General features: G+C 39.1%; 1 protein-coding gene across 1 annotated transcript; it reads right to left on the reverse strand.

The window, feature by feature from the left end:
- Positions 1-821: 821 nt before the first annotated feature.
- LOC139353730 (uncharacterized) lies at positions 822-4,611 on the reverse strand. The gene is made up of 4 exons (XM_070998052.1): positions 2,910-4,611; positions 1,815-2,822; positions 1,354-1,675; positions 822-1,263 (listed from the first exon to the last, which is right to left on the reverse strand). Exons 1-4 carry the CDS (start codon positions 4,609-4,611, stop codon positions 822-824), a joined length of 3,474 nt encoding a protein of 1,157 aa, XP_070854153.1.
- Between the last annotated feature and the right edge of the window lie 18,943 nt (positions 4,612-23,554).

The raw sequence follows: 23,554 nt of genomic DNA on the forward strand, positions 1-23,554 counted from the left end.
TGTCTTCTCTCTCTTTGACTTTGGCTTTAGAACGGACAAGTTGTGGTATAAAAGAAGCGTCTATTGAACAGAAAAACTTTGAACTAAAAACTAAAATTGCGTACTAAATTAATTAAGGAATCGGGAGAAGGACTTTATTTCCAACAGAAAGGAATTTCGAATTACTATGGACGCTTATTAAACACGATTTGCCTAATTACCACCATTTAAAAATTATGGTCCAAAGTTGTTTTTGTTTAGACTTTTTGTAGCCTTTTACTATGTACGCCTTTTAAGCACGATTATTCTAAATACCACCGTTTTAAAGTTATGACTTAAAGCTTTTGTTATTTAGATTTTTTTAGCCTTTCTCCTGATTTTTCAAAAACCATTGCATTGATATTGAATTGAAACATTAGTTCTACCACTTTTGGAAAAACTATGTGGGATTGGTCTGGCAACCTAGAGCAGCTGGTGGTAAAGAAGAAATGAAGAACAAAACGACGCGGCAGGCCTGGCAAACTAAAAGACGAAAAAAGCAGAAAGAATTCGCGAGACGAACGGAGAAGACGTGAAATACGACGCATTGGGTGGAAAGAGAAGACAAACATAATAAAACCAATTTATAATACAAAAACTCTGATGAAGAATAAAAACGTTTTATTTCCCAATTTGAGTGGACTGTATTTCAATGATTAAATTTGTCACATTTCTTAACACTAAGTCCTAAAAAATCTCTAAAGTGTGACGCAGCACCAAAATACATTAAAAAGGCGAAAGTTAGTATTTCATATACCAAAGAGAATAAGATTCAAAATTAAATAACGGCTGCAATGCGTTCATCAACATCCCGGGCCGCCCTGAAACAATATTTCAGAATTAGGCAGTACAGCTAACTTGGTGATGGGTCGGGTCATCTCTCCAGTAGACGTCTTAAGTTTTACAGCGCTTACAAGTCCATCTGGTCCAGGATGAGCTTCCACTACACGGGCTAGTATCCAAGCTGCTGGAGGGAGATTTGAGTCCTTGACGAGGACTATATTGTCTACTGCGATGTTGCGTTCCTTGTTGCTCCACTTTTGACGTTGCTGTAGGGAAGTCAAATACTCTTGGTGCCAGCGTTCCCAAAACCCTTGATACATCGATTGCAAGTGCTGCCAATAGTCCAGACGATTGATCGGTAGATTAGTCAGATCTCCCTCTGGAACAGTTGTAAATGAGCGTCCAATTAAAAAGTGGGCCGGAGACAAGTAGGTTAGGTCAGTGTCAGGTGTGTGCACTGATCTGAGCGATCAGAGTTTGCATTTGTTCAAATGTTAGAACAGTTTTTCCCACAACTCGACGCAGATGCAATTTAACACTGATGACTCCCACTTTCCTCCCCAATGTGGCGAATGGGGAGGGATAAAACTCCATTTGATTCCATCATCGGCCAGCGATTGTGCTAGATTGCGTTGATGCTCCTGCGAAGATAAAAGTTGCTGCATCTCATCTAATGCCCGTTTGGCACTAACAAAATTCGTCCCGTTGTCGCTGAAGATTTGTGAGCATTTTCCTCGAAGGGACATGAAACGCCGAAGACATGCCAGGAATGTGTCTGTGCTAAGATCGGTGGCCAGTTCCAAATGTATGGCTGATGTTACAAGGCAAACAAAGAGGCATATGTAGCCCTTAGTTTTTCGGGCTTTTTCCTTTCCTTCAGTATAAATGGACCAGCATAGTCACAGCCTGAGTGCTGGAAGGGTAAAGCTTCTGTTATACGGATGCCTGGTAGATCGGCCATGAATTGGAGCTCCGTGAGTTTACGTTGGTTTACGTTATCAGGTTGCGCGCACCAACACCACGAACAATTACAAAAAGTGCAGAAACTCCTGGATGAAGATTTGTCGTATGCTCGTGTTCCAAAATCATTCTTGTGATGCGGTTCGACTTCGGAAGCAGTATAGGGTGTTTTACATCAGCTGGTAATTGTGAGTTGTCCAGTCGTCCACCAACTCGAAGAAGGCCATCCTTGCAGATAATCGGCGAGAGCTTCACCAACTGGGAGCGGCTGTGAAGTGGCTCGTTTTCCGTCAGTAGTTTGCGGTCTTCTATGAAACATTTCTGAGCCTCCTGCAGGCAAAGAATGCGAGCAGCCTGAATCTCCTCAAAGGTGAGCATCTTTCCATTTGCCAGCGTTGCAGATTTAGTGGCCTTGGTCTTTTGGATGAAGCGAAGGGCGTAAGCTACAACGCGTACCAGCTTTGTCCAGGACGAGACGCGTTGAGTCAAAGCTTCGATTGGTGACAATGAGGAGGTTTCCTGTGCGGTTAATGCGGTGGTCTTCACTTCCTCTTTTCCATGGTTTTCTAAAAGGGAAGAACAGAACTTTTTAGAGGTCAACTTTACCGCAAGCATTTCTGGATCTTGCAGCCATGAAGGTCCCATCCACCATAAGTCAAAATGGAGAAGGTCTGAAGCAAGCATTCCTCGTGTGGCGCAGTCCGCCGGATTCTCCTTTGTGTTTACATGATGCCATGCATTGCGCGGTAAGGCTTCGAGTATTTCTGAGGTTCTATTGGCTACAAATGTTTTAAGCTTCGTTGGAGGATGTGAAAGCCAGGCCAAGACTATGGTTGAGTCGCACCATGCATGTACTTCAATGTCGTTGTGTTGTAGTGCAGCCTTGACTGATAAGAACAGTCGGCTTAGTAGCAAAGCGCCACACAGTTCGAGACGCGGTAGAGACTGCTGCTTCAGCGGAGCAACTCTGGTTTTTCCTGCTATGAGTGAAACAGATACGGTGCCATCTGCTCGCATCACTCTGCTATAGATGACTGCGGAATATGCCTTGATGGAGGCATCTGAAAATCCATGCAGTTATATGTGATCTTCATTGTTTTGGACAAACTGTGGCAGGCGTAGGTCACGAAGGATGTGTAGGTCGTCACGGCATTTATTCCACCAGTCCGCAATTTTCGGAGGAAACTCCGTGTCCCAGCCGAGATCGAGTAGCCACAATTCTTGGAACAGAATCTTAAACTGCACTACCACTGGTGACAGAATACACAGCGGGTCAAAGATGCGTGCCACATCTGACAGCACTTGGCGTTTGGTGTTGTGCGGATTTGTTGTGAGGCAAACCTTGTAAGATAACATATCCTCTTCTGGATCCCAATGAACGCCAAGAACCTTTGCTGTAGAATTGGATCCTTTGCCTTGTACTCCGGTTGTAGCGAGAGATCTGTCAGCGACAAGTGATGAATTGGAAACCCATTTACCAAGTTCCATGCCTGCACATTTCATCAACTGGATCAACTCATTTTGATTGCGAATGAGCTCATCCTCGGTATGTGCTCCGGTCAGTACGTCGTCCACATAAAACTGCTCCTTCAAGATTTTTGCAGCGGTAGGAAAATCGTGTTGATGGTCGTGGGCTAACTGATCCAGGACCCTCACTGCCAAAAATGGTGCGCAGGATGTGCCGTATGTTACCGTGGATAGTTCATAGTGTTTAATAGGAGTCGTTTCATCTTCTCTCCAAACTATACGCTGATAGCCACAATGGTTGGCAGCCACCCAGATTTGTCGATACATTTTGACAATATCTGCTGAGAAGACGAACTTGAATATTCTGAAACGCATGCAAATCGAGAAAAGGTTTCGTAGAATGCTGGGTCCAATGTGCAGAGCTTCGTTTAAGGACCGTCCATTCGTGTCCTTGAATGGGCCGTCAAATACGACGCGTAATTTTTGGGTAATTACAGGATGATGTGGCAAGTAAAAGCCCGGCTTTTTGTCAATGTCTTCTGCCGATAGTTCTCGCATGTGGCCCAATTGAAGATACTCACGCATAAATTGCACGTACTGTGAATGCAGAATGGGGTCTTTCTTTAGGCGGCGCTCTACACCCCTGAATCTTGTTAGCGCTCCCTGTAAAGTATCCGAAAACTGTTCCATGGAGGTTTTGAACGGAAGTTCGACGATGTAACGCCCCTTAGAGTCCCGAGTGTGCGTCTTCACAAAGTGCTGCTCAACTTCATCGTCCTCCGGTTTCCCATGGAATTCCTGGTTGACATCCTCCAGCTCCCAAAAGCGTCTTAGCGATTCGTAAATGTCAATAGCCGTGTGCATTGTTGTTGTAGGTGAACAGTCGGTAGTAACGATAGATGTGATGACCCATTCAAATATGGTCGAAATGGCGATCCACTTGCGACGGGTTTCCGCGTCGATCTTGGCTAGGATGAAGTGTATAATCCAGCAGTCCCTATTAGTTTGCCCTGCTGCATCCAGGCCGCGTACAATTTCGGTGGCTCCGTCCGTCACCTTTCGCAGAACCGTTACATCTGCTCTGGCGGTCGAAGGTAAGTTAATAAATGTCTCCAGCAGAGTGTTAACAATGTGACGTTGTCTATTGTACCGATCAATTAGGCAAGTCCAAGCAGCCTCGTAAGCTGCATCCGTTATTGGCATATGTCGAATCAAGTCAGCTGCTTCGCCAGTGATGTACGTTTTCAAGTAGTGCAACTTTTGTATTGCTGTCAAATGCTGCTTGCTATGGATCGTACTCTCGAAGATGTTTTTAAAGGCTGGCCACTCCTTGTAGTCGCCAGTGAACAGCTTGATATGGATTTTTGGCAGTTCATTATGCATTACATTTGCTGCCGAGGTTGCCCTTAAAAGCATTGCTTGTTGCTCAGCGAAACGCTCGTTGAGCTGCTGCTGTTGTTCCAGAAAACGAACTAGGTTTTCGTTTCCCACTCCTTATGCCATTGGTGCGGCCGCATCAGGGTTGCCAGAGTGTCTGAAGTTGTTGCCTTCTCTTTCATTCTCCTGAGCTTCTTCACAGGTGCGTATGAGGTTGCGAAATAATGTGCTTGCTTGTAAGTACTTGTCCTCGTACCTTTCGTTGTCGATGGCTGGATCGACGTACCCTTCCTCTTCGTCAAAAAGGACCATTTGGTCGCTGATGGACTCGAATTCTTTCCAGATGATGTTGAGCCTTTCCAATGAAACTTGTATTTAATCCATTTTGATCCCGCACGTGGATCTTGAGACGCCGTTAGCAAACGCGTAATGCTTGCCTTCGCACGACTTCTAGCTGCCTTCAAAATGATTTCAATGATTAAATTTGTCACATTTCTTGTATGTCCGATGCTTTCCGTTGTAGTCTTAACACTAAGTCCTAAAAAATCTCTAAAGTGTGACGCAGCACCAAAATACATTAAAAAGGCGAAAGTTAGTATTTCATATACCAAAGAGAATAAGATTCAAAATAAAATAACGGCTGCAATGCGTTCATCAACAAACTCATTTTAATTAACCTATAATAAATTTAATAAATGTAATAAAATAAGTGGGATCGCGTTCAGGTTATTTGGAAAGTAATTTCACAACCCAGTCCCACATAACTTGGGGACTCAACCAATAAAACCGAATAGTGTGAGAAAGAAAGTGAAAGAAAGAGCGGAAAAATTCATCAGCAAAACAGTTCACTCCGCAAAACTTAAAATTCAGAAATTTTGTCGATCCGGATAACACAAAAAAAAACGCAGCATGCGAATACATACATATGTAATTTCGAATATCCGGGAGTGTACGTGAGAGTGTAAGATGCCGAAATTGAGGATTTTGAAGGTATTAGCGCAATGCTTCGTGACGAAAAGAAGCAAAATATTCTCCTTTTGCACAAGTTCGTTTTTGAAGAAGAGGGAGATAGAAACAATAGAAAACGATTGCGCGAGTTTCAAGGCTACGAATATAACGAATCAAACAGTCTTTATTCCAAAAAAGTAAACTATGTCGGTGACCATTTGTTTGATATGGATCCGGCCATAGTTTGTAACGTGCTCAAACTCCCCCATAACAAAGACGACCTAACAAAACACATATTTTACAACTTGAAAACGATTCCTTGCTGAAGGACGCGGATTTTAATGAAAACGATAAGGACGAAAGCGAAGGTGATGAATCTGACGACGAAAGCGAAGGGAATAAAGCAGACGCCATAAGCATTCCAAGCAGCAACGGTGCCAAAAACGACCGCGAAACGGCAAGCAGTTTGTCAGAAATACCGAGGTTCTTTTTAAACTTTCGTGACATAGAAGACTCAGTCCGAGCATTCAGTGGCGAAGACAATTTGTCGGTCGAAGTGTGGGTCAAGGAATTTGAGGACATGGCTACTATAATGTCTTGGAACGATTTACAAAAATTCATTTTTGCCAAGCGATCGCTACAAGGCCTTGCAAAAATGTTTGCGAATAGTGAGCGCGAATTAACGAGTTGGGTAAAACTAAAGCAAGCCTTATTAGCCGAGTTCGAAACCGCGACAAACAGTGCTCAATTACACAAATTAATGGCTGACAGAAAAATGAGAAAAGGTGAAAATCTGCAGGAGGATTTTTTTACAAATGAAAGAACTAGCTCTTGAGGAAATATAGAAAGCAGTTCCTTAATCCAATATGTAATCGATGGAATTGACGATACCTGTGCTAATAAACTTGTACTCTATAACGCAAAAAGTCTGATCGAGTTTAAGGACAAACTAAAATGCTACAAAGTAATCCGCGGAAAATCAAAAAGTGAGAATAAAAACCAAGTCATGTATTCAAAGGCGAACCATTCGGAGGCAAAAAGTGATTATAAAAACCAAGCAGTGCCTAACAGAAATGCTAGCAGGGACCTGAAATGTTACAATTGCGGGGCAAAAGGTCACACATCCGCGAATTGCGAAAACAAAACAAAAGGAAGAAAGTGTTTTCAGTGTAACAATTTCGGGCACATCGCAAAAGAATGCCCAGAAAAGGGTTTATGTGAAAAAGTGGAAGCAACCAACATGTGTAAGGTGTCATCTGCTCACGCGTTTATGTGCATAACAGTGGAGGCGAATAACATTAAATTCACCGTTCTAATCGACACCGGAAGCAAAAACAATTTGGTTACCGATACCACGTTTAAAAATCTTAACAAGCCAAAGCTAAGTGAGTGTAATATCTATCTCATCGGGTTCGGAAAATCAGACCAAAACAAGATCAAACCGTCGGGCTCCTTTCAACATAAAATAACAATTGATGGTGAACATTTCGCAACAAAGTTTCTGGTGGTGGAGTCGCAATTCCTGGACAAGGAATGGTTCTTGGTGAAGAATTTTGCAAACAAGCTCAATTGACAATATCCAGTGAGGGCGTGAAAGTAACCAAACCTACCAGTGACGAGGCAGATATCAGTTCGATTTATAAAATTGATACTGAAGATTGCAACCAAATAGTAACAGACATCGAACCAGGAGCAAGCGCGAAAGCTAAAGAGGTAGTACACAATGTTGTCCAAAACTATCAAGCGGTAAGCACAAAATCCACAAACATTCAAATCCAATGATACATTCACGACCTCACAGATTTTCGTATTCTGAGCGATGCATCATAGATAAACAAAGCGAACAGTGGCTGAAAGACGGTGTAATTGAAACCTCAGAGTCAGAATACAGCAGCCCAGTCGTACTTGTTAACAAACGTGACGGATCTCATCGCTTATGCATCGATTACAGACGAATCAACAAAGTCATTATCAGAGACCATTTTACACTTCCTTTGATCGAGGATCAACTTGACAGATTGCAGGACGCGCGTATTTTTAGCTCGATAGAAGAAGGGAGCCGAAAGTATACGTCTTTCGTCACACACAATGGACAATTCCAGTTTCTTCGGGTTCCTTTCGGGCTTTCCAATTCGCCGAGCGTATTTCAGCGACATGTAAATGCTATCTTCAGAGACCTGACTTGTAAAGGTGTAGCCATACCATACGTCGACGACATAATAATATACATAATGTCATCCGGTATATTACATGAGCAAAAAAACGACCGATGCTGAAAGGAAGTTCACAAGCTACGAGCTCGAAATCTTAGCTATAGTGGAAGCCTTTAAAAAGTTCAGGGTCTACTTACTGGGTTTGCGGTTTCGACTCGTAACAGATTGTAATGCTCTAGCCAAAACCGTAGAAAAGAAAGACTTGTGCTCACGAATAGCCCGCTGGATCCTCCAGTTGCAAGAGTTCGAATACGTCGTCAAACTCCGAGGTGGCACACGAATTCGCCACGCTGACGCCCTGAGCCTGAGGCTTCATTGCATAGTAGAATCAAAAACATTCAGGCTCATCCACTCAGCAAAGACGAAAAGCCGCTGCCGACGTATCACATCGATTTTCTTGGCCCTTTGGAATCTACTCACAAACAGTATAGGCACATACTAGCAGTAATCGATAGTTGCACCAAATTTTGTTGGCTCTATCCGACCAAGACGAACTCTACCAAAGATGCTGTATCGAGACTTAACGAGCAAAGCAAAATCTTCGGCAATCCTAGTCACATCATTTCTGATAGAGGATCTGCGTTCACGTCAGAAGACTTTCAACTGTACTGCAACCGCGAAGGTATTAAGCATCATCTTATCACAACGGGCCTTCCACGGGCCAACGGTCAGGTCGAGAGGCTTAATACAACGATAATTGCTGTTCTTTCAAAACTCTCAATAGATGATCCACGACAATGGTTTAAGTTTGTCAGCAGCGTACAACAGGTCATCAGCTCAACATTTTGCAGAAGCACGAAAACAACGCCTTTTGAGTTACTGACGGGAACCAAGATGCGTCTAAAAGCCGATACACAGATCCAGCAAATGTTAGAAGCAGAAATGATTCGGCTCTTCAACGACGATCGGGATGAACTTCGAAAACAAGGCAAGCAACAAATTCTTAAAGTCCAGGAGGAAAATAAAAGAAGATACTACGACGAAGTCCAGCTTCAAAGTACAGAGTCGGCGACTTAGTTGCTATTAAAAGGACTCAGCTTGGTCCAGGCCTAAAGTTAAAGGCCAAGTATCTCGGCCCATACCGTATTGTAAGGGTGAAATTGAATGATACCTATGACGTAACCAAAGACTCAGTGTTTAGCGAAGGCCCAAGGCAGACGAGCACTTGCGCTGAGTATCTAAGGCCGTGGATTCCTTATGACGACGAAGAAGACGACGCATTCGAGGAGAATGCAGTGTAGGATGGCCGATTTGTGGGATTGGTCTGGCAACCTAGAGCAGCTGGTGGTAAGGAAGAAATGAAGAACAAAACGACGTGGCAGGCCTGCCAAACTAAAAGACGAAAAAAGCAGAAAGAATTCGCGAGACGAACGGAGAAGACGTGAAACACGACGCATTTGGTGAAAAGAGAAGACAAACATAAAAAGACGCAGACTAATCAGTTTAATCAAACCAATTTATAATACAAAAACTCATTTTAATTAACTTATAATAAATTTAATAAATATAATAAAACAAGAGGGATCGTGTTCAGGTTATTTGGAAAGTAGTTTCACAACCCAGTCCCACATATATCAATAGCTAGATTTTGTATATCCGTAACTTGTGAAGTACTGAAGCTACAGGCTTGGGCTATACGTCGTTAGAAAGGAATTTCGAATTACTATGGACGCTTATTAAAAACGATTTGTCTAAATACCACCGTTTAAAAATTATGGTCCAAAGTGTTTTTTAATTAGATTTTTTTTTAGCCTTCTTCTATGTACGCCTTTTAAACACGCTTTGTTTAAATACCACCGTTTAAAAATTATGGTTTAAAGTATTTTTATACCCGTTACTCGTAGAGTAAAAGGGTATACTAGATTCGTCGGAAAGTATGTAACAGGCAGAAGGGAGCGTTTCCGACCCCAAAAAGTATATATATTCTTGATCAGGATCACTAGCAGAGTCGATCTAGCCATGTCCGTCTTTCCGTCTGTCCGTCTGTCCGTATGAACGCTGAGATCTCGCAAACTATGAGAGTTACAATACTGGGATTAGGCACGCAGATTCCTGAGATTCCTGCGCAGCGCAAGTTTGTTTCAGTAGAGTGCCACGCCCACTCTAACGCCCACAAACCGCCCAAAACTGTGGCTCCTACATTTTTGATGGTAGATAGAAAATTTTAACTGAAATGTATAAGTATTGTCAGTACCTATCGATTGACCCAAAAAAAATTTTGCTACGCCCACTCTAACGCCCACAAACCTCCCAAGAAGAGCCAGAAAATGCGAAATGACACTAGAGCCAGAAAACGACATACATGCATATGTATATATGCATGTGTGTGGATGTAAAAAATTGCAACCTAATATCCGCGCAAACACAATTCTTTCAAACAAAGCTATTCAACCTTTTTTTTATTTAGATTTTTTTAGCCGTTCTCCTTATTTTTCAAACACCATTACATTGATTTCAAATTAAATTTTAAGGTGCATAGCCCTTGAGATTTGTCAACTTTTTGTATACGAAACATTCTTTTACAAAAACCCCTTTCAAAGTTATTAATCAACAAAAATGACCACATTTACCAGTACAGCGCATCCTACACTGCCTGAGCATTGACCTTTTTTGTGCGAATCCAAAATCTATTTGAAGGTCCTGGAAGTTTAAGATAATGTTAAACAGCTTAATATAAGAAACATTAGTTCTACCACTTTTGGAAAAACTAGGCGACAAAACAGATATAAATAGCTACATTTTGTATACCCGTAACTTGTGAAGTACTGAAGCTACGGGCTTGTTCTATGCGTCGTTAAAAATGTATTTCGAATTACTATGGACGCTTGTTAAATACGATTTGTCTAAATACCACCGTTTAAAATTTATGATCCAAAGTTTTTTTGTTTAGATTATTTTGTAGCCTTTTAGTTGTGAAGTACTGAAGCTACGGGCTTGTGCTATACGTCGTTAGAAAGGTATTTCGAGTTTTTATGGACGCTTGTTAAATACGATTTGTCTAAATACCACCGTTTAAAATTTATGATCCAAAGTTTTTTGTTTATTTAGATTTTTTTTAGCCTTTTACTATGTACGGCTTTTAAACACGATTTGTCTAAATACCGCCGTTTACAAATTATGGTTTAAAGTTTATTTATTTAGATTTTTTTGGGCCTTTCTCCTGATTTTTAAAAACCATTAAATTGATTTCAAATTAAATTTTAAGGTGTATAGCCCTTGAGGTTTCTCAACTTTTGGTATATGACACATTCGTGTACAAAAACCCGTTTCAAAGTTATTAATCAACAAAAACTACCACTTTTATCAGTTCACAGCATCCTACACTGCCTGAGCATTGATCTTTTTGCGCGAATCCAAAATCTATTTGAAGGTCCTGGAAATTTAAGATAATGTTAAACAGCTTAATATAAGAAACATTAGTTCTACCACTTTTGGAAAAACTAGCTAGTTTGCCGAGGAAAGAGATTTATAAAGCTAGAATTTGTACACCCGTAACTTGTGAAGTACTGAAACTACAGGCTTGTGCTATACGTCGTTAGAAAAGTATTTCGAAATACTATGTACGCTTTTCTAACACGTTTTGTCTAAACACCACCGTTTAAAAATTATTATATAAAATTAAATGATTTTAATAATCTTTGAAGTCATAAAAATGTCACTATCATACCTATAAAGAGTAAAATTAATTGCCCCCATCGCCCCCACATCCCCATGTGACAATATTGATCAAGTATCCTTCCCCTCATTATGTGCAATTAATAGTCAGGTGAGAAAGGTGCACGTGAAAAAGGTCGCACACCCATAGTATCCAGAGGTTGATATCTCAGAGGTGATTGCCCCCATCGCCCCCACATCCCCATGTGACAATATTGATCATGTACCCTTCCCCTCATTATGTGCAATTAATAGTCAGGTGAGAAAGGCGCACGTGAGAAAGGTCGCACATCCATAGTATCCAAAGGTTGTTATGTTAGAGGAACATATCCGATCATGTTGGTGTTATCACAGGTGTTGCTGTGCACGTGTGAAAGGTCGCACACCCAAAGTATTCAAAGATGGTTGTCTTAGAAGAATATGCCCGATCATGTTGGGGAATAATGTTTCCTATGATTGTAAAACTAATTTAGAAATCAAAAGAATCCCAATTAAATAAATCTCACAAGTTAATAATTCTCAGATGTTAAATATTTTCAAATACACATTTTTGTTTCCGCCCCAGAACGTTTAACTGGTACATTGTCTAAGATTCTCTCCTTTCCACAAATGGGTCATAAACATGTCATAAAAAGGGATCCAAGCAAGAGCTACCCAAACGCGCACCTGTCAATTACCTGAGCGCACGCTCACTGACAAGATTATGGGCCTCACGCCCATGACCTCACGGCTGACTGCTAGCTCTAATACGTTCCCATAATAGGGGCTAAAATCACGACCGCGCAACAACTCGCAAGTAGCCGACATATCTCAGTCAAGGAAATATTTTCCATTTTCCGTACCTGTAATTTTAACTCGAAGTGAAAAGTCAGAAGTTTATTTTGTACATTTGATATATATAGAAATTAATTTTCTGCTTTGATTCCAGCGACTTGCATAGAAGAAGCAGGCGCACGTTTCCGACGTCATTTCTGGATTACAAAATGTAAAGTGTTCGCCATAATTCATAGTTTTTGTGTTTAGAAGGTATTGAAAATGCTGACCAATCATCTGTCCTTTAAATTGTTCAATAAATTGGTCAATTTCCCCATGAAATTTCATTTTGTTAATTTTATTTTCTTGTAGGTCTTTACACATCTAGTCTCAACTTCAAAATTATGTATCCAATTATTCTATTGCTTTGGAGCTACTTTTAAAAAATGTCAAAATAATGTATGCAATGTTGAGAGCACAAACCCCGCCCTTAAGGTGTGTTTCACAATAGGAAAACCGGTTTCCTTTAAACCTTTTAAATGACGGACAGCCCATTTCCTCGATACTAATGAGCTGATACTCCCAAAAAACGTCTGTAGAAATCGTTTCTTTTCCACACCTTTACAAATAATTTGTTTTCCGCTTGTAATTGTCCTTAGATACTTTCGAGTTTATGCAAAACTGTTTTCTTTGCAAAAAAATTTTGTGATGTGTGTTCGTTAACCAAATTGCAGTCTTTCAAGATTTTGTATTTAGCAAAGTAAAATCATATGGTGGCTCTATTAAAAAACTATTATTCAAGTTTTGATCTTTTTCGAATACAATTCCAATTTCCTTTAGAATAAAATTATTATTATTATCAAAGAAACCTTGAACATCAATCGAAACAGTATCTTTCAACATTTTTCTAATGTTAAATAACTCGTTGTACTAGTTTTATTATATTCAACTAAACGGTCATGTGTGAGGAGACAGTAAGCTTGGGTATTTTCATGACTTGGAGTCTTCAATTCTATTGAAGTTCTCTCATCAATAGGGCCAGTATTCACTGATTCGTTTTGAAATAAAAGATCAACCACAATAATAGGGGCCTTAAATTTAAATTTATTTGGGGTCAAAAATGTTTGTGATTTACGATTACTACAAATCAATTTCTCAACAATTTCTCATTCCAGCTTTGTTGACTCCCATACCCCTATTTGGGCTTAACATATGAATACCAACTCCGGAATGCGATTGGTAGGCTTACACCACTTTTAATAATATCATACATCTTAATATTTGCAAAATCGGTTGGAGTTACATGGAAAATTTTCCAGGCTATATTCGTCATTTTCAGTTTAAAAGTTTGTTCATTTCTGCTTTGTTCTAGCACATCGCCAAGATTCTTAGTTAGCATCAACAATAGTTCATGTTTACATTTTAACAAGTCTCAACAAAATTTTAATGGTACAGAAAAGTTAAAGTGGACTCCCGTAGAAATGTCGTCTCCAGAAATTAATAGATTTTGACTTTGAAGATTATCCAGAGATATAAAATATTTTAGGGTAGTACTCACACTCACGTTGGACACGTTAGTTGTTACCTAGCAGTATTTTGATGCTTACTGTCTGTTTAGTCTAGTTTTACTTTGTGTATGGTACCTGCAAAATACTAGGTATTGGATGATTACTTTTTGTATAGTATCTGTAAGGTACTTGTTTTTAGATGGTAACTAACTGTTAACAAGTGCTATGAGTTGTTATAACTTCTTATTAAGAACAAGGGAGAACGCTATAGTCGAGTACCTCGACTATCAGATACCCGTTACTCAGCTAAATGGAGATATGCAAGCAGCAAAGCGAGATTAAAATGCGCCACCTACCGGCGGTATACAGATTTAAGCGTTATGGGCGTTAGAGTGGGCGTGACAAATTTTTTTTTGGATCAATCGATAGGTATTGACGAAACCAATACATTTCAGTGAAAATTTTTTTATCTAGCATGAAAATTGTGGGCGTCACAGGTTTTTGCGGTTTGTGGGCGTTAAAGTGGGCGTGGCAAACTTTCTTTGGGTCAATCGATAGGTATTGATGAGAACAATACATTTCAGTTAAAATTTTCTATCTAGCATCAAAACTGTAGGAGCCACAGTTTTGGGCGGTTTGTGGGCGTTAGAGTGGGCGTGGCAGTCTACTGAAACAAACTTGCGCTGCGTAAGAAGCTCAGGAATCTGCACGCCAAATCTCAATAGCCTAGCTCTCATAGTTTCCGAGATCTCAGCGTTCATCCGGACAGACGAACAGACGGACAGACGGACAGACAGACAGACGGACATGGCTAGATCGACTCGGCTGGTGATCCTGATCAAGAATATATATACTTTATGGGGTCGGAAACGCTTCCTTCTGCCTGTTACATACTTTCCGACGAATCTAGTATACCCTTTTACTCTACGAGTAACGGGTATAATTATCAAAGCATACAAACCAACTTACCGTGAAATATAATTACCTGACCGTCATTAAAGTCACATGCCCAAGACCCAAGGAGCAGGACGTCTGATAATATCATACATCTCAAGACCATTGATAAGGGATGATGTTCCGACCGTGCACCAACTCTCAAGTAACCGACGTACCTCATTGAACAAAATACTTTCCCTTCATCCGTACTTGTAGATTTTTTACAGTCAAAAAGAAAGTTTGTAGGGTCATTTAATATTATTTTATTTAATAAATTTTATTGTAAACATATTTCATTTAATTTATAATTAAATATATATTATATATATTTTTATATAATTCATTTTCCAACTCCTCCCTCTGTAAGAAATATATGGGTTGTTAACCATCGTTCCAAACGCATATTTTCGCTTGGTTCCCATAGATATATCATATGATGGACGTTGATGCACTACGAGCAGTACAAACAAGTGGCCCAACGACACCAAGCACGTGCTTGTTACGCGCGGGGCCCTTTTATCAATTTGGGCAAAACATACGAGTTCGCGAGGAAGATACAAAAAACAAATAGAGACGGGACACAAATGAAAATAAAGGAAGCATCTAAGAATGAAGCAAATGAGTTAAAATATTAGTTTTTAATACCGGGATAGAAGTTGAAGTGCAAATTAAATGATAAAGGTTGTTATAATTATTACATAGAACGCGAAAGGGCTCGTGCAGACAAAAATTAGATGTACATCTTGGCAAATTTAGGGGATAATAATTACGTGTTAGTCTAACAGGAACATTGAAAGTTAGGCGGTTTACAAGTTCTATAGAATCAATATCACCTCTTATAAGATTTTGCATAAAAATAGTACCAAGCATTGTTCTACGATTTGCAAGGGTAGGTAAATTAAGCAATAGTAATCTACTCTGATAGGAAGGTCGCCTTATGTTTTGATCCCAGTTCAAACTACGAAGGGCAAAAAGAAGAAATTTTTTTTGTACCGACTCAATACGGTCAATATGCACTTGATATTGTGGACTCCAAACCGAAGAACAATATTCCAAAATAGGACGGACAAGGGAGGTAAATAATAATTTGGTTGTATAAGGGTCATCAAATTCTTTTGACCAACGCTTTATAAACCCAAGAACACTCATGGCCTTGCTGACAGTGGACATTATGTGGCAGTCAAATTTAAGTTTTGGGTCCAGAAGAACGCCTAAGTCATTAACTGAATTTATACGGTCGAGTGGCGTATTTTGAAGAGAGTAACTAACAAAAGTAGGAGTACCCCTATGAAAAGTCATAACGTTGCATTTAAGGCAGTTCAAATTTAAAAGGTTATACTCACACCATCCCTGAAAACAATCAATATCTGACTGTAAGTTGAAACCCGACGCTATATCATTATGTGATAAACAAAGCTTAACATCATCAGCATACATTAGTACACGAGAGTGTGTTATGATAGAGGGAAGATCGTTAATAAACAAAGTAAACAGCAAAGGGCCCAAATGACTACCCTGAGGCACTCCAGATGTCACATAGATCAGTTTTGAGGCAGCGTTCTTGAATATAACCCTCTGAGTCCTACCATTCAAATAACTTGAAATCCAAGTTAATAGATTACATGGAAACCCAAGTTGATTTAATTTGAATAAGAGAAGAGAGTGGTTGAAATTTTATTCTTAAATCCATTTATTACAATAGACGACAATTCCAGAAGGTTGGTGGTGGTCGATCTTCGCTTAACAAAACCATGCTGACACGGTGATATTAGCGAGGAACATAAATGTTGCAAATGAGAAGTAACAATACGTTCAAATGCCTTAGGAATTGCCGACAATTTAGAAATACCACTATAATTCTGGGCATCCGCCTTCGCACCCTTTTTGTGAAGTGGAATGATAAAAGAGTCCTTCCAGATAGTAGGAAAAACTGACGATGAAATAGACAAATTAAAAAGTTTAAGAATCGGTTTACATATGGTTGACGCACAAAACTTAAGCACACACCCGGGGAGTCCATCAGGACCGGGAGAATAAGTTGGCGTTGTTTTTTCTAAGTCTCTTACGAGAGAAAATTCCGTAATTTCAGGGGTAAAGATGCAATTTGCCTTATTTAAGGGATTAGGGTAGTTAGAATTTGACCAAGCAGCCGAACTATAAGTAGTTTGGAAAAACTCGGCAAATAAATCAGCAATTTCAGAATCCGTCGATGCCTCCATTGAGTTAAAACGTACCGATGAAGGCAATGCTGACGACTTACGCTTGGCATTGACAATGTAAAATAGTTCTCACAATTTAATGTTTCCCAGATGTTGGATGATTTTTAAACCATTCATTTGTTCATTCAGAAACAAATTTTATAGGATCATTTAATATTATTTTGTTTATTTTATTATTGTAAACATATTTCATTTAATTCATAAATAAATATATATTATATATATTTTTAAATATTTAACTTTCTGACTCCTCCCTCTGTAAGAAATATATGGGTTGATAGATGTAAAATTAAAATAGTTCTCACAATTTAATGTTTCTCAGATGTTGGATTATTCTTAAACCATTCATTTTTTCAGTCAGAAACAAATTTTATAGGATCATTTAATATTATTTTTATACCCGTTACTCGTAGAGTAAAAGGGTATACTAGATTCGTCGGAAAGTATGTAACAGGCAGAAGGAAGCGTTTCCGACCCCATAAAGTATATATATTCTTGATCAGGATCACTAGCCGAGTCGATCTAGCCATGTCCGTCTGTCCGTCTGTCTGTCCGGATGAACGCTGAGATCTCGGAAACTATGAGGGCTAGGCTATTGAGATTTGGCGTAAAGATTCCTGAGCTTCTTACGCAGCGCAAGTTTGTTTCAGTAGACTGCCACGCCCACTCTAACGCCCACAAACCGCCCGAAACTGTAACTCCTACAGTTTTGATGCTAGATAGAAAATTTTAACTGAACTGTATTGTTCCCATCAATACCTATCGATTGACCTAAAAAAAAGTTTGCCACGCCCACTTAAACGCCCACAAACCGCGAAAACCTGTGACGCCCACAATTTGCATGCTAGATATAAAATTTTAACTGAAATGTATTGGTGTCGTCAATACCTATCGATTGATCCAAAAATAAATTTGCCACGCCCACTCTAACGCCCATAACGCTTAAATCTGTCTACCGCCGGTAGGTGGCGCATTTTAATCTCGCTTTGCTGCTTGCATATCTCCATTTCCCTTTGAGTAACGGGTATCTGATAGTCGAGGTACTCGACTATAGCGTTCTTCATTGTTTTTATTTTGTTATTGTAAACATATTTCATTTATTTCATAAATAAATATATATTATATTAATTTTAAAGATTTAATATTCTTACTCAGTAGTAGATTAATACGGGAGCTGGCTCACTAGGTAATAAATCATGTCAAAAAAGGAGGTGGGGGTGACCCTAATTAGTCACGCATTGTTGCACACAGGTGTTCTAATGACCTAATTAGCATAATTAAGTCAAAAAGGGGGGTGTTGCTGACCCTAGTTAGATGAGCATGGTTGCACACAGGTCACTTAATGAGGTTAGAAAGTGGTGTGTAGGAGTGTGAGAGAGTGGTGTTTTGATATGTCTTGTTTTGTCTTGTCTTTTTCTCACGCTAAAGGTGCGTGTGTGATAGGGGTGTTTTGTCATGCGTGGGATTTTGTGGAGTGCAATGGTTGCACACAGGTCACTATGTTGCTTCTAACTTGGGTTAGAACGCGTTATGCGTGGGCGTTTTGTTGAGTCAATTAGGGTTGTAGGTGACACCTGGCTTGCGTGTGTGATAGGAGGTGTCTTGTCATGCGTAGGATTTTGTGGAGTGCAATGGTTGCACACAGGTCACTATGTTGCTTCTAACTTGGGTTAGAAGGCGTTATGCGTGGGCGTTTTGTTGATTCAATTAGGGTTGTAGGTGACACCTGTTAGTGTAACCTGCCTACGGTCTTGTGGTCAAAAGGTGTTGGTTTGAGGGATATTAGACCGCATACTTTTGTGGTGTGAAACAAGCGTGAGTTCGGTAACCTCCCCCTCTTTAGCGAGCATTAGATGGGAAAGTGAGCGTAGGAGTGTAAGAGGGGTGTTGGTGGTTTCTAACAAAAACGTTGTTTTTCTATGCGTGGGCGTTTTGTTGATTCAATTAGTGATAGTTTTAATAGGGTAGATTCAATTAGGGTTGTAGGTGACACCTGTTAGTGTAACCTGCCTACGGTCTTGTGGTCAAAATGGTGACTGTGGTGGTGGTTCCTAACAGAACAAAACCAAATGAGATCGTTTGTTTAGTCAAATACGTTTTTCTTTAATCATATTTGAAAATTTTTTCTCATGCGCTTACATGAGAGAGAAAACGGTTACCTTCTAAGTTTTCAAAAAATGTATGTGTTAAGGAGAAATGTGGAAAGTAGTTCAGTTTTAGAAAACTATTTGAGTTGAGCGAACCATCTAGAATCGTCGTGTGAACCCTCCGGTAATTCAAAGCTAAAATAAAGTTGTGTTAACTTCCGTTCCATCCGAATTCGATTTGTGCGAGATTATCAAATTGATAAAAATTAAAATACTTTACCAAGTGTAAAGTAAAGTTGTGTGAACTGTGAACTACCCAGATTTGTGTTGTGTAAACTTATCAAATTGATAAAACATAAAATACTTTACAGTAAAAGTAAAGTATAACAAAGTGAAAAGTACAAGTAACAATACAATACTTCCAAAAAAAGAAAAAAATCAAAACAAAAAAAAATGAATAAGTATTGTGGAAAGTGCAACATTACCCTATCGGGTAACATTTCGTGGGCTCATCATCTGCGAACGGAGCAACACAAGAAGAATGTTGTTGAACCAGTGGATTCAAGGATAAAAAAAATCAGTTCTGGATTTCTAGGAAGGATTGTTCACTACTTATATGAAAACACCAACAATGATGTAATCTATCCAACACAATTTATGGAGGAAGCAGGAGAAGCTTTTCTACCTCACTTGTATCCATTGTTGGAAAGTTATGCATCGGTGAAAATAAATTTTGAACTTTTTGGAGAGTACGGACTTTTGAAGGAAGAAAAGGAATGTATTGAAATAAAGTCATATCAAAGTAAGATGACAATAATTAGTGGAAAAAATTTTGGCGAGGATGGAAGAATTCCAAGAAAGGGATAGTGGATGGACTTTGCTTCATCTCACTCGATTGGAGATGAATATTAATCAATATTCACCCTTAAGAGGATCATCTTATATAAAACTACCCTCTTGTTTAGAAGGAAAAAAAGCAATTATAAATGTAAAAAACACAGATGATGAATATTGTTTTAAATGGAGCTTAATCGCAGCATTAAGTAAACTAAATAAGAATGCGAACAGATGCACAAGCTATAAAGTGAATATAAATGATGAAGTAATTCAAGTCAATGGGATCAAACTAAATTTCACTGGATTGCAATTTCCACTAAAGCCTGCGGATATATCGAAATTTATGGAAATAAATAAAGACATAAATATTACACTTTTTGGATTCGACGATGGAGTTATATTCGGGCCCATATTTTACTCCCCTGAAGTGAGGAGAAATTATATAAATATGTTGATACTGGAGGAAGGATGTAAAGCACACTATACTTGGATTAAAAATCTCTCAAAGTAAGTTGTTTTATCATTTTACCATTATTATATCTTTTACCTGTTTTTGTTTTTAAATTTCATAATATTTATTTGCTTTCATACTTAAAAAAAAATTTTTTTTCTTGTGTTTATCTTTTTTTAGTTTGGTTTCCTCTCAAGTTTCGAGAGACAAAAAATGGTTCTGTCAGGAAGGAAGCCAGGAGACTTCTGGCTTTGTTAGTTATAGTAGATATATGGTTTTTAAAACTAAGTTTATGATCAAATAGAACGCCAAGATCCTGAACAGAAAAAATACGGTCAAGGGCGTTATTACCGATACAATAAGAATACAGAGATGGACTACTACGATAAAAGGTCATAAAGTTACATTTAGAATAGTTCAAATTCAACTTGTTAATCATGCACCACGTATACAAACAATCAAGATCTAATTGAAGGTCATTATACGAATTAGGTAAACACATGGACAAACATAGCTTGACATCATCTGGATACATTAAAACAGTTGACGATTTTATAACGTAAGGTAGATCATTAATCATTAAGCCAAAAAGTAAAGGTCCCAGGTGGCTACCCTGTGGCACTCCAGAAGTAACATTAATTATTTTGGAAATTTTATTATTAAAACAGACCATTTGAGTTCTATTAGAAAGGTAGGAAAGTATCCACTCTAGTAGGTTGGGTGGAAAACCTAAAAGGGACAATTTATAAATAAGAATCCTATGGTTCACTGAATCAAAAGCTTTAGAGAAATCGGTATAAATCACATCAGTTTGATGATGTGTCAGAAAACCTCTAGTGATTAAAGACGTAAATTCAAGTAGGTTTGTAGAAGTAGAGCGACATCTAGTGAAGCCATGCTGACAAGGTGAAATAATAGACCTGCAATGATGCTGCAACTGACAGGTAATAATTTTTTCAAAAAGTTTAGGAATAGAACTGAGTTTAGCAATACCGCGATAGTTTGAGATATCAGACTTGTTCCCTTTTTTAAACAATGGGATAATAAAGGATTCCTTCCATATGGATGGAAAACTACATTGACTTAGGGACAGATTAAATATCAATGTTAAGGGAAGAGCAAGATAAGATGAACAATTCCTAAGTATACAACTTGGTATTCTATCAGGACCCGGTAAAAATGAGAGCTTGAGAGTATTAAGACTCAAGAACATCAGATACATCAATCACTGGTTTGAAGATAGAGTTCAAATGAGGTAGCGGGTATGGATAATCTTTGATAATGACATTATTGCATTTCGTATAAGTGGATTGAAAAAAGTCTGCGAATAAGTTGCAAATATCATTATCATCAGATGCTACCTTATTATTGAGAACGAGAGAGGGCGGGAAGCAGCTAGATTTTCGTTTAGAATTGACGAAAGAAAAGAAAAGCTTAGGATTGCTTTTGAAATCCCGCTTACAACGAGACAGGTAATTTTTGTAACAATCAGTATTGTACTGGACAAATTCCACCTTAGCTGAGCTATATTTGGTGAAGTCTGTCTGTAAGCCGGATATTTTGAAAAGTTTAAATAGTCTTGTTTTTTTATTCTTCAGATAAGATAGTTGACGGGTAAACCATGGAGAGCTGTAAGAATTCTTCATGGAGGAAAGAGGGACATGTTCTTCAAATAGACGGTAAAGGATCTCATAAAAGTGCCTAACTGCATCATCAACAGGAAGGTCAACTAGAAAGGACCAGCTTACTGTCGATAAAGTTTCCACTAGTCTGCCGTAATCAGTCCTCTTAAAACACAAACTAGGCTGTACATTTATTGCAGTCCTAGGATTATTAAAAAATCCATTAATACAGAGCTGAAGGGTAGGATGATAACAATCTTCAGGTAAAGATAGTGGCGAAATACGACTGACTTCAGCATTGCTACTATCAAAAACAAAGATTAAGTCAAGAAGACGACCAATATGATTGGGAATCCTGTTAACTTGCTGCAAAGATAGTTCAACAAGACCATCAATAAAATCATTTTGCATCCTAGGAATCATTGCCAATGAGTCCTTACTCTCCAACCAAGAGATATTGGGAAGATTAAAGTCACCAAGCACAATAAGTTGGTCAGTTTCAGTAAGCAACAAGGAGATAGAATGTATGGCGGACAGGTGCAGTAGATACACGTTAAATTCAGAGCCGGGAGATATATACGAGCAGGTTAAAAAAATGTTTCTTTTTGGGAAAGATAATTAAATTGGATTTGACTCCAATAAGAACGCCTCCTCCTCGACGGGTCTGACGATCCTTCCGATAAACAAAAAAGTTATTAGACAAAATCTCACTATCGTGTACGGATGGGTTAAGCCAGGTCTCAGTGAGTACAATAACATTGGCCTCAAAAACTGAACTATTTATATAAAGTGTTGAGAGTTTACTAAGAATCCCCGAACATTCTGATAGTGAATTAGGAAATTTAGTTTTTTGAATTTATATCAGAGCTGGGCGCCGACAAAGAAGTCATGGGAAGGGAGCTATTTTTTTTTATATACTCGTGGACAATTATATCAGCAGGCCAAAAATTGGGGCAAAGAAGTTTAGAGAACAGCCCGTCCGGAACAAGTATTTTAAATGAAGAGTAATCTCTTTTCTGTTTAAAATTAAATTTGGTGATGTCAATACCATTTTGATTGGGAAGGGAGAGGTTTGTGACAATATGATGCATAACGTCATTTACTGTTATTGCTGCATTCAACCTAGACACAAAAATAGATTTCCTAGGTACCATGACAGTGAGTGGTACCGGAGAAGAGAGAGCAGGGCTATGCGTGTTTTTCCTAGGGATCATGCTAGTAAGTGGGACAGGAGGAGGTGCGAGGGTATTAGCTATAGGAAGTACAAGGTGCGGCAGAGCCCCGGAAGTTGCAACAGCCGGTGAACGGTTAGTAGGCCTTAATGACTCAGGCGAAACTACAGTCCCTGAATCTGGCAGCGATTGCCCCGTGGGGTCATTCGTTGATGACTCGATCCCATTGGGATCATCCTCGTCGCACGACACATAGCCTGCAGTGGGGCTGGGAAGAGAGAGTTTGGTCGAGAGATCTGGAACGTGTAAAGAAACATTAGGCAGTGTAGGACTACGATTTATATTTAATGAAGATTGACTTAGAAGAATCCGACCTTTAAAGTTCGAGTCGCAAACATTAAATCGACTTAATAAGTCCGTAAATCCAGCACGTAATGCCTGGAACTCCAGCTCCGTTTGCCTCATAAATGCTCTTATATCGATTTTGATATGTAGGCATGTAGGGCACGTCCAGTCCAGGTTAGCATTAGATCTAGTGCGATCAGCAAT

The sequence above is a fragment of the Drosophila suzukii genome, chromosome Y, assembly GCF_043229965.1.
Source record: "Drosophila suzukii chromosome Y, CBGP_Dsuzu_IsoJpt1.0, whole genome shotgun sequence".
Classification (NCBI taxonomy): domain Eukaryota; kingdom Metazoa; phylum Arthropoda; class Insecta; order Diptera; family Drosophilidae; genus Drosophila; species Drosophila suzukii.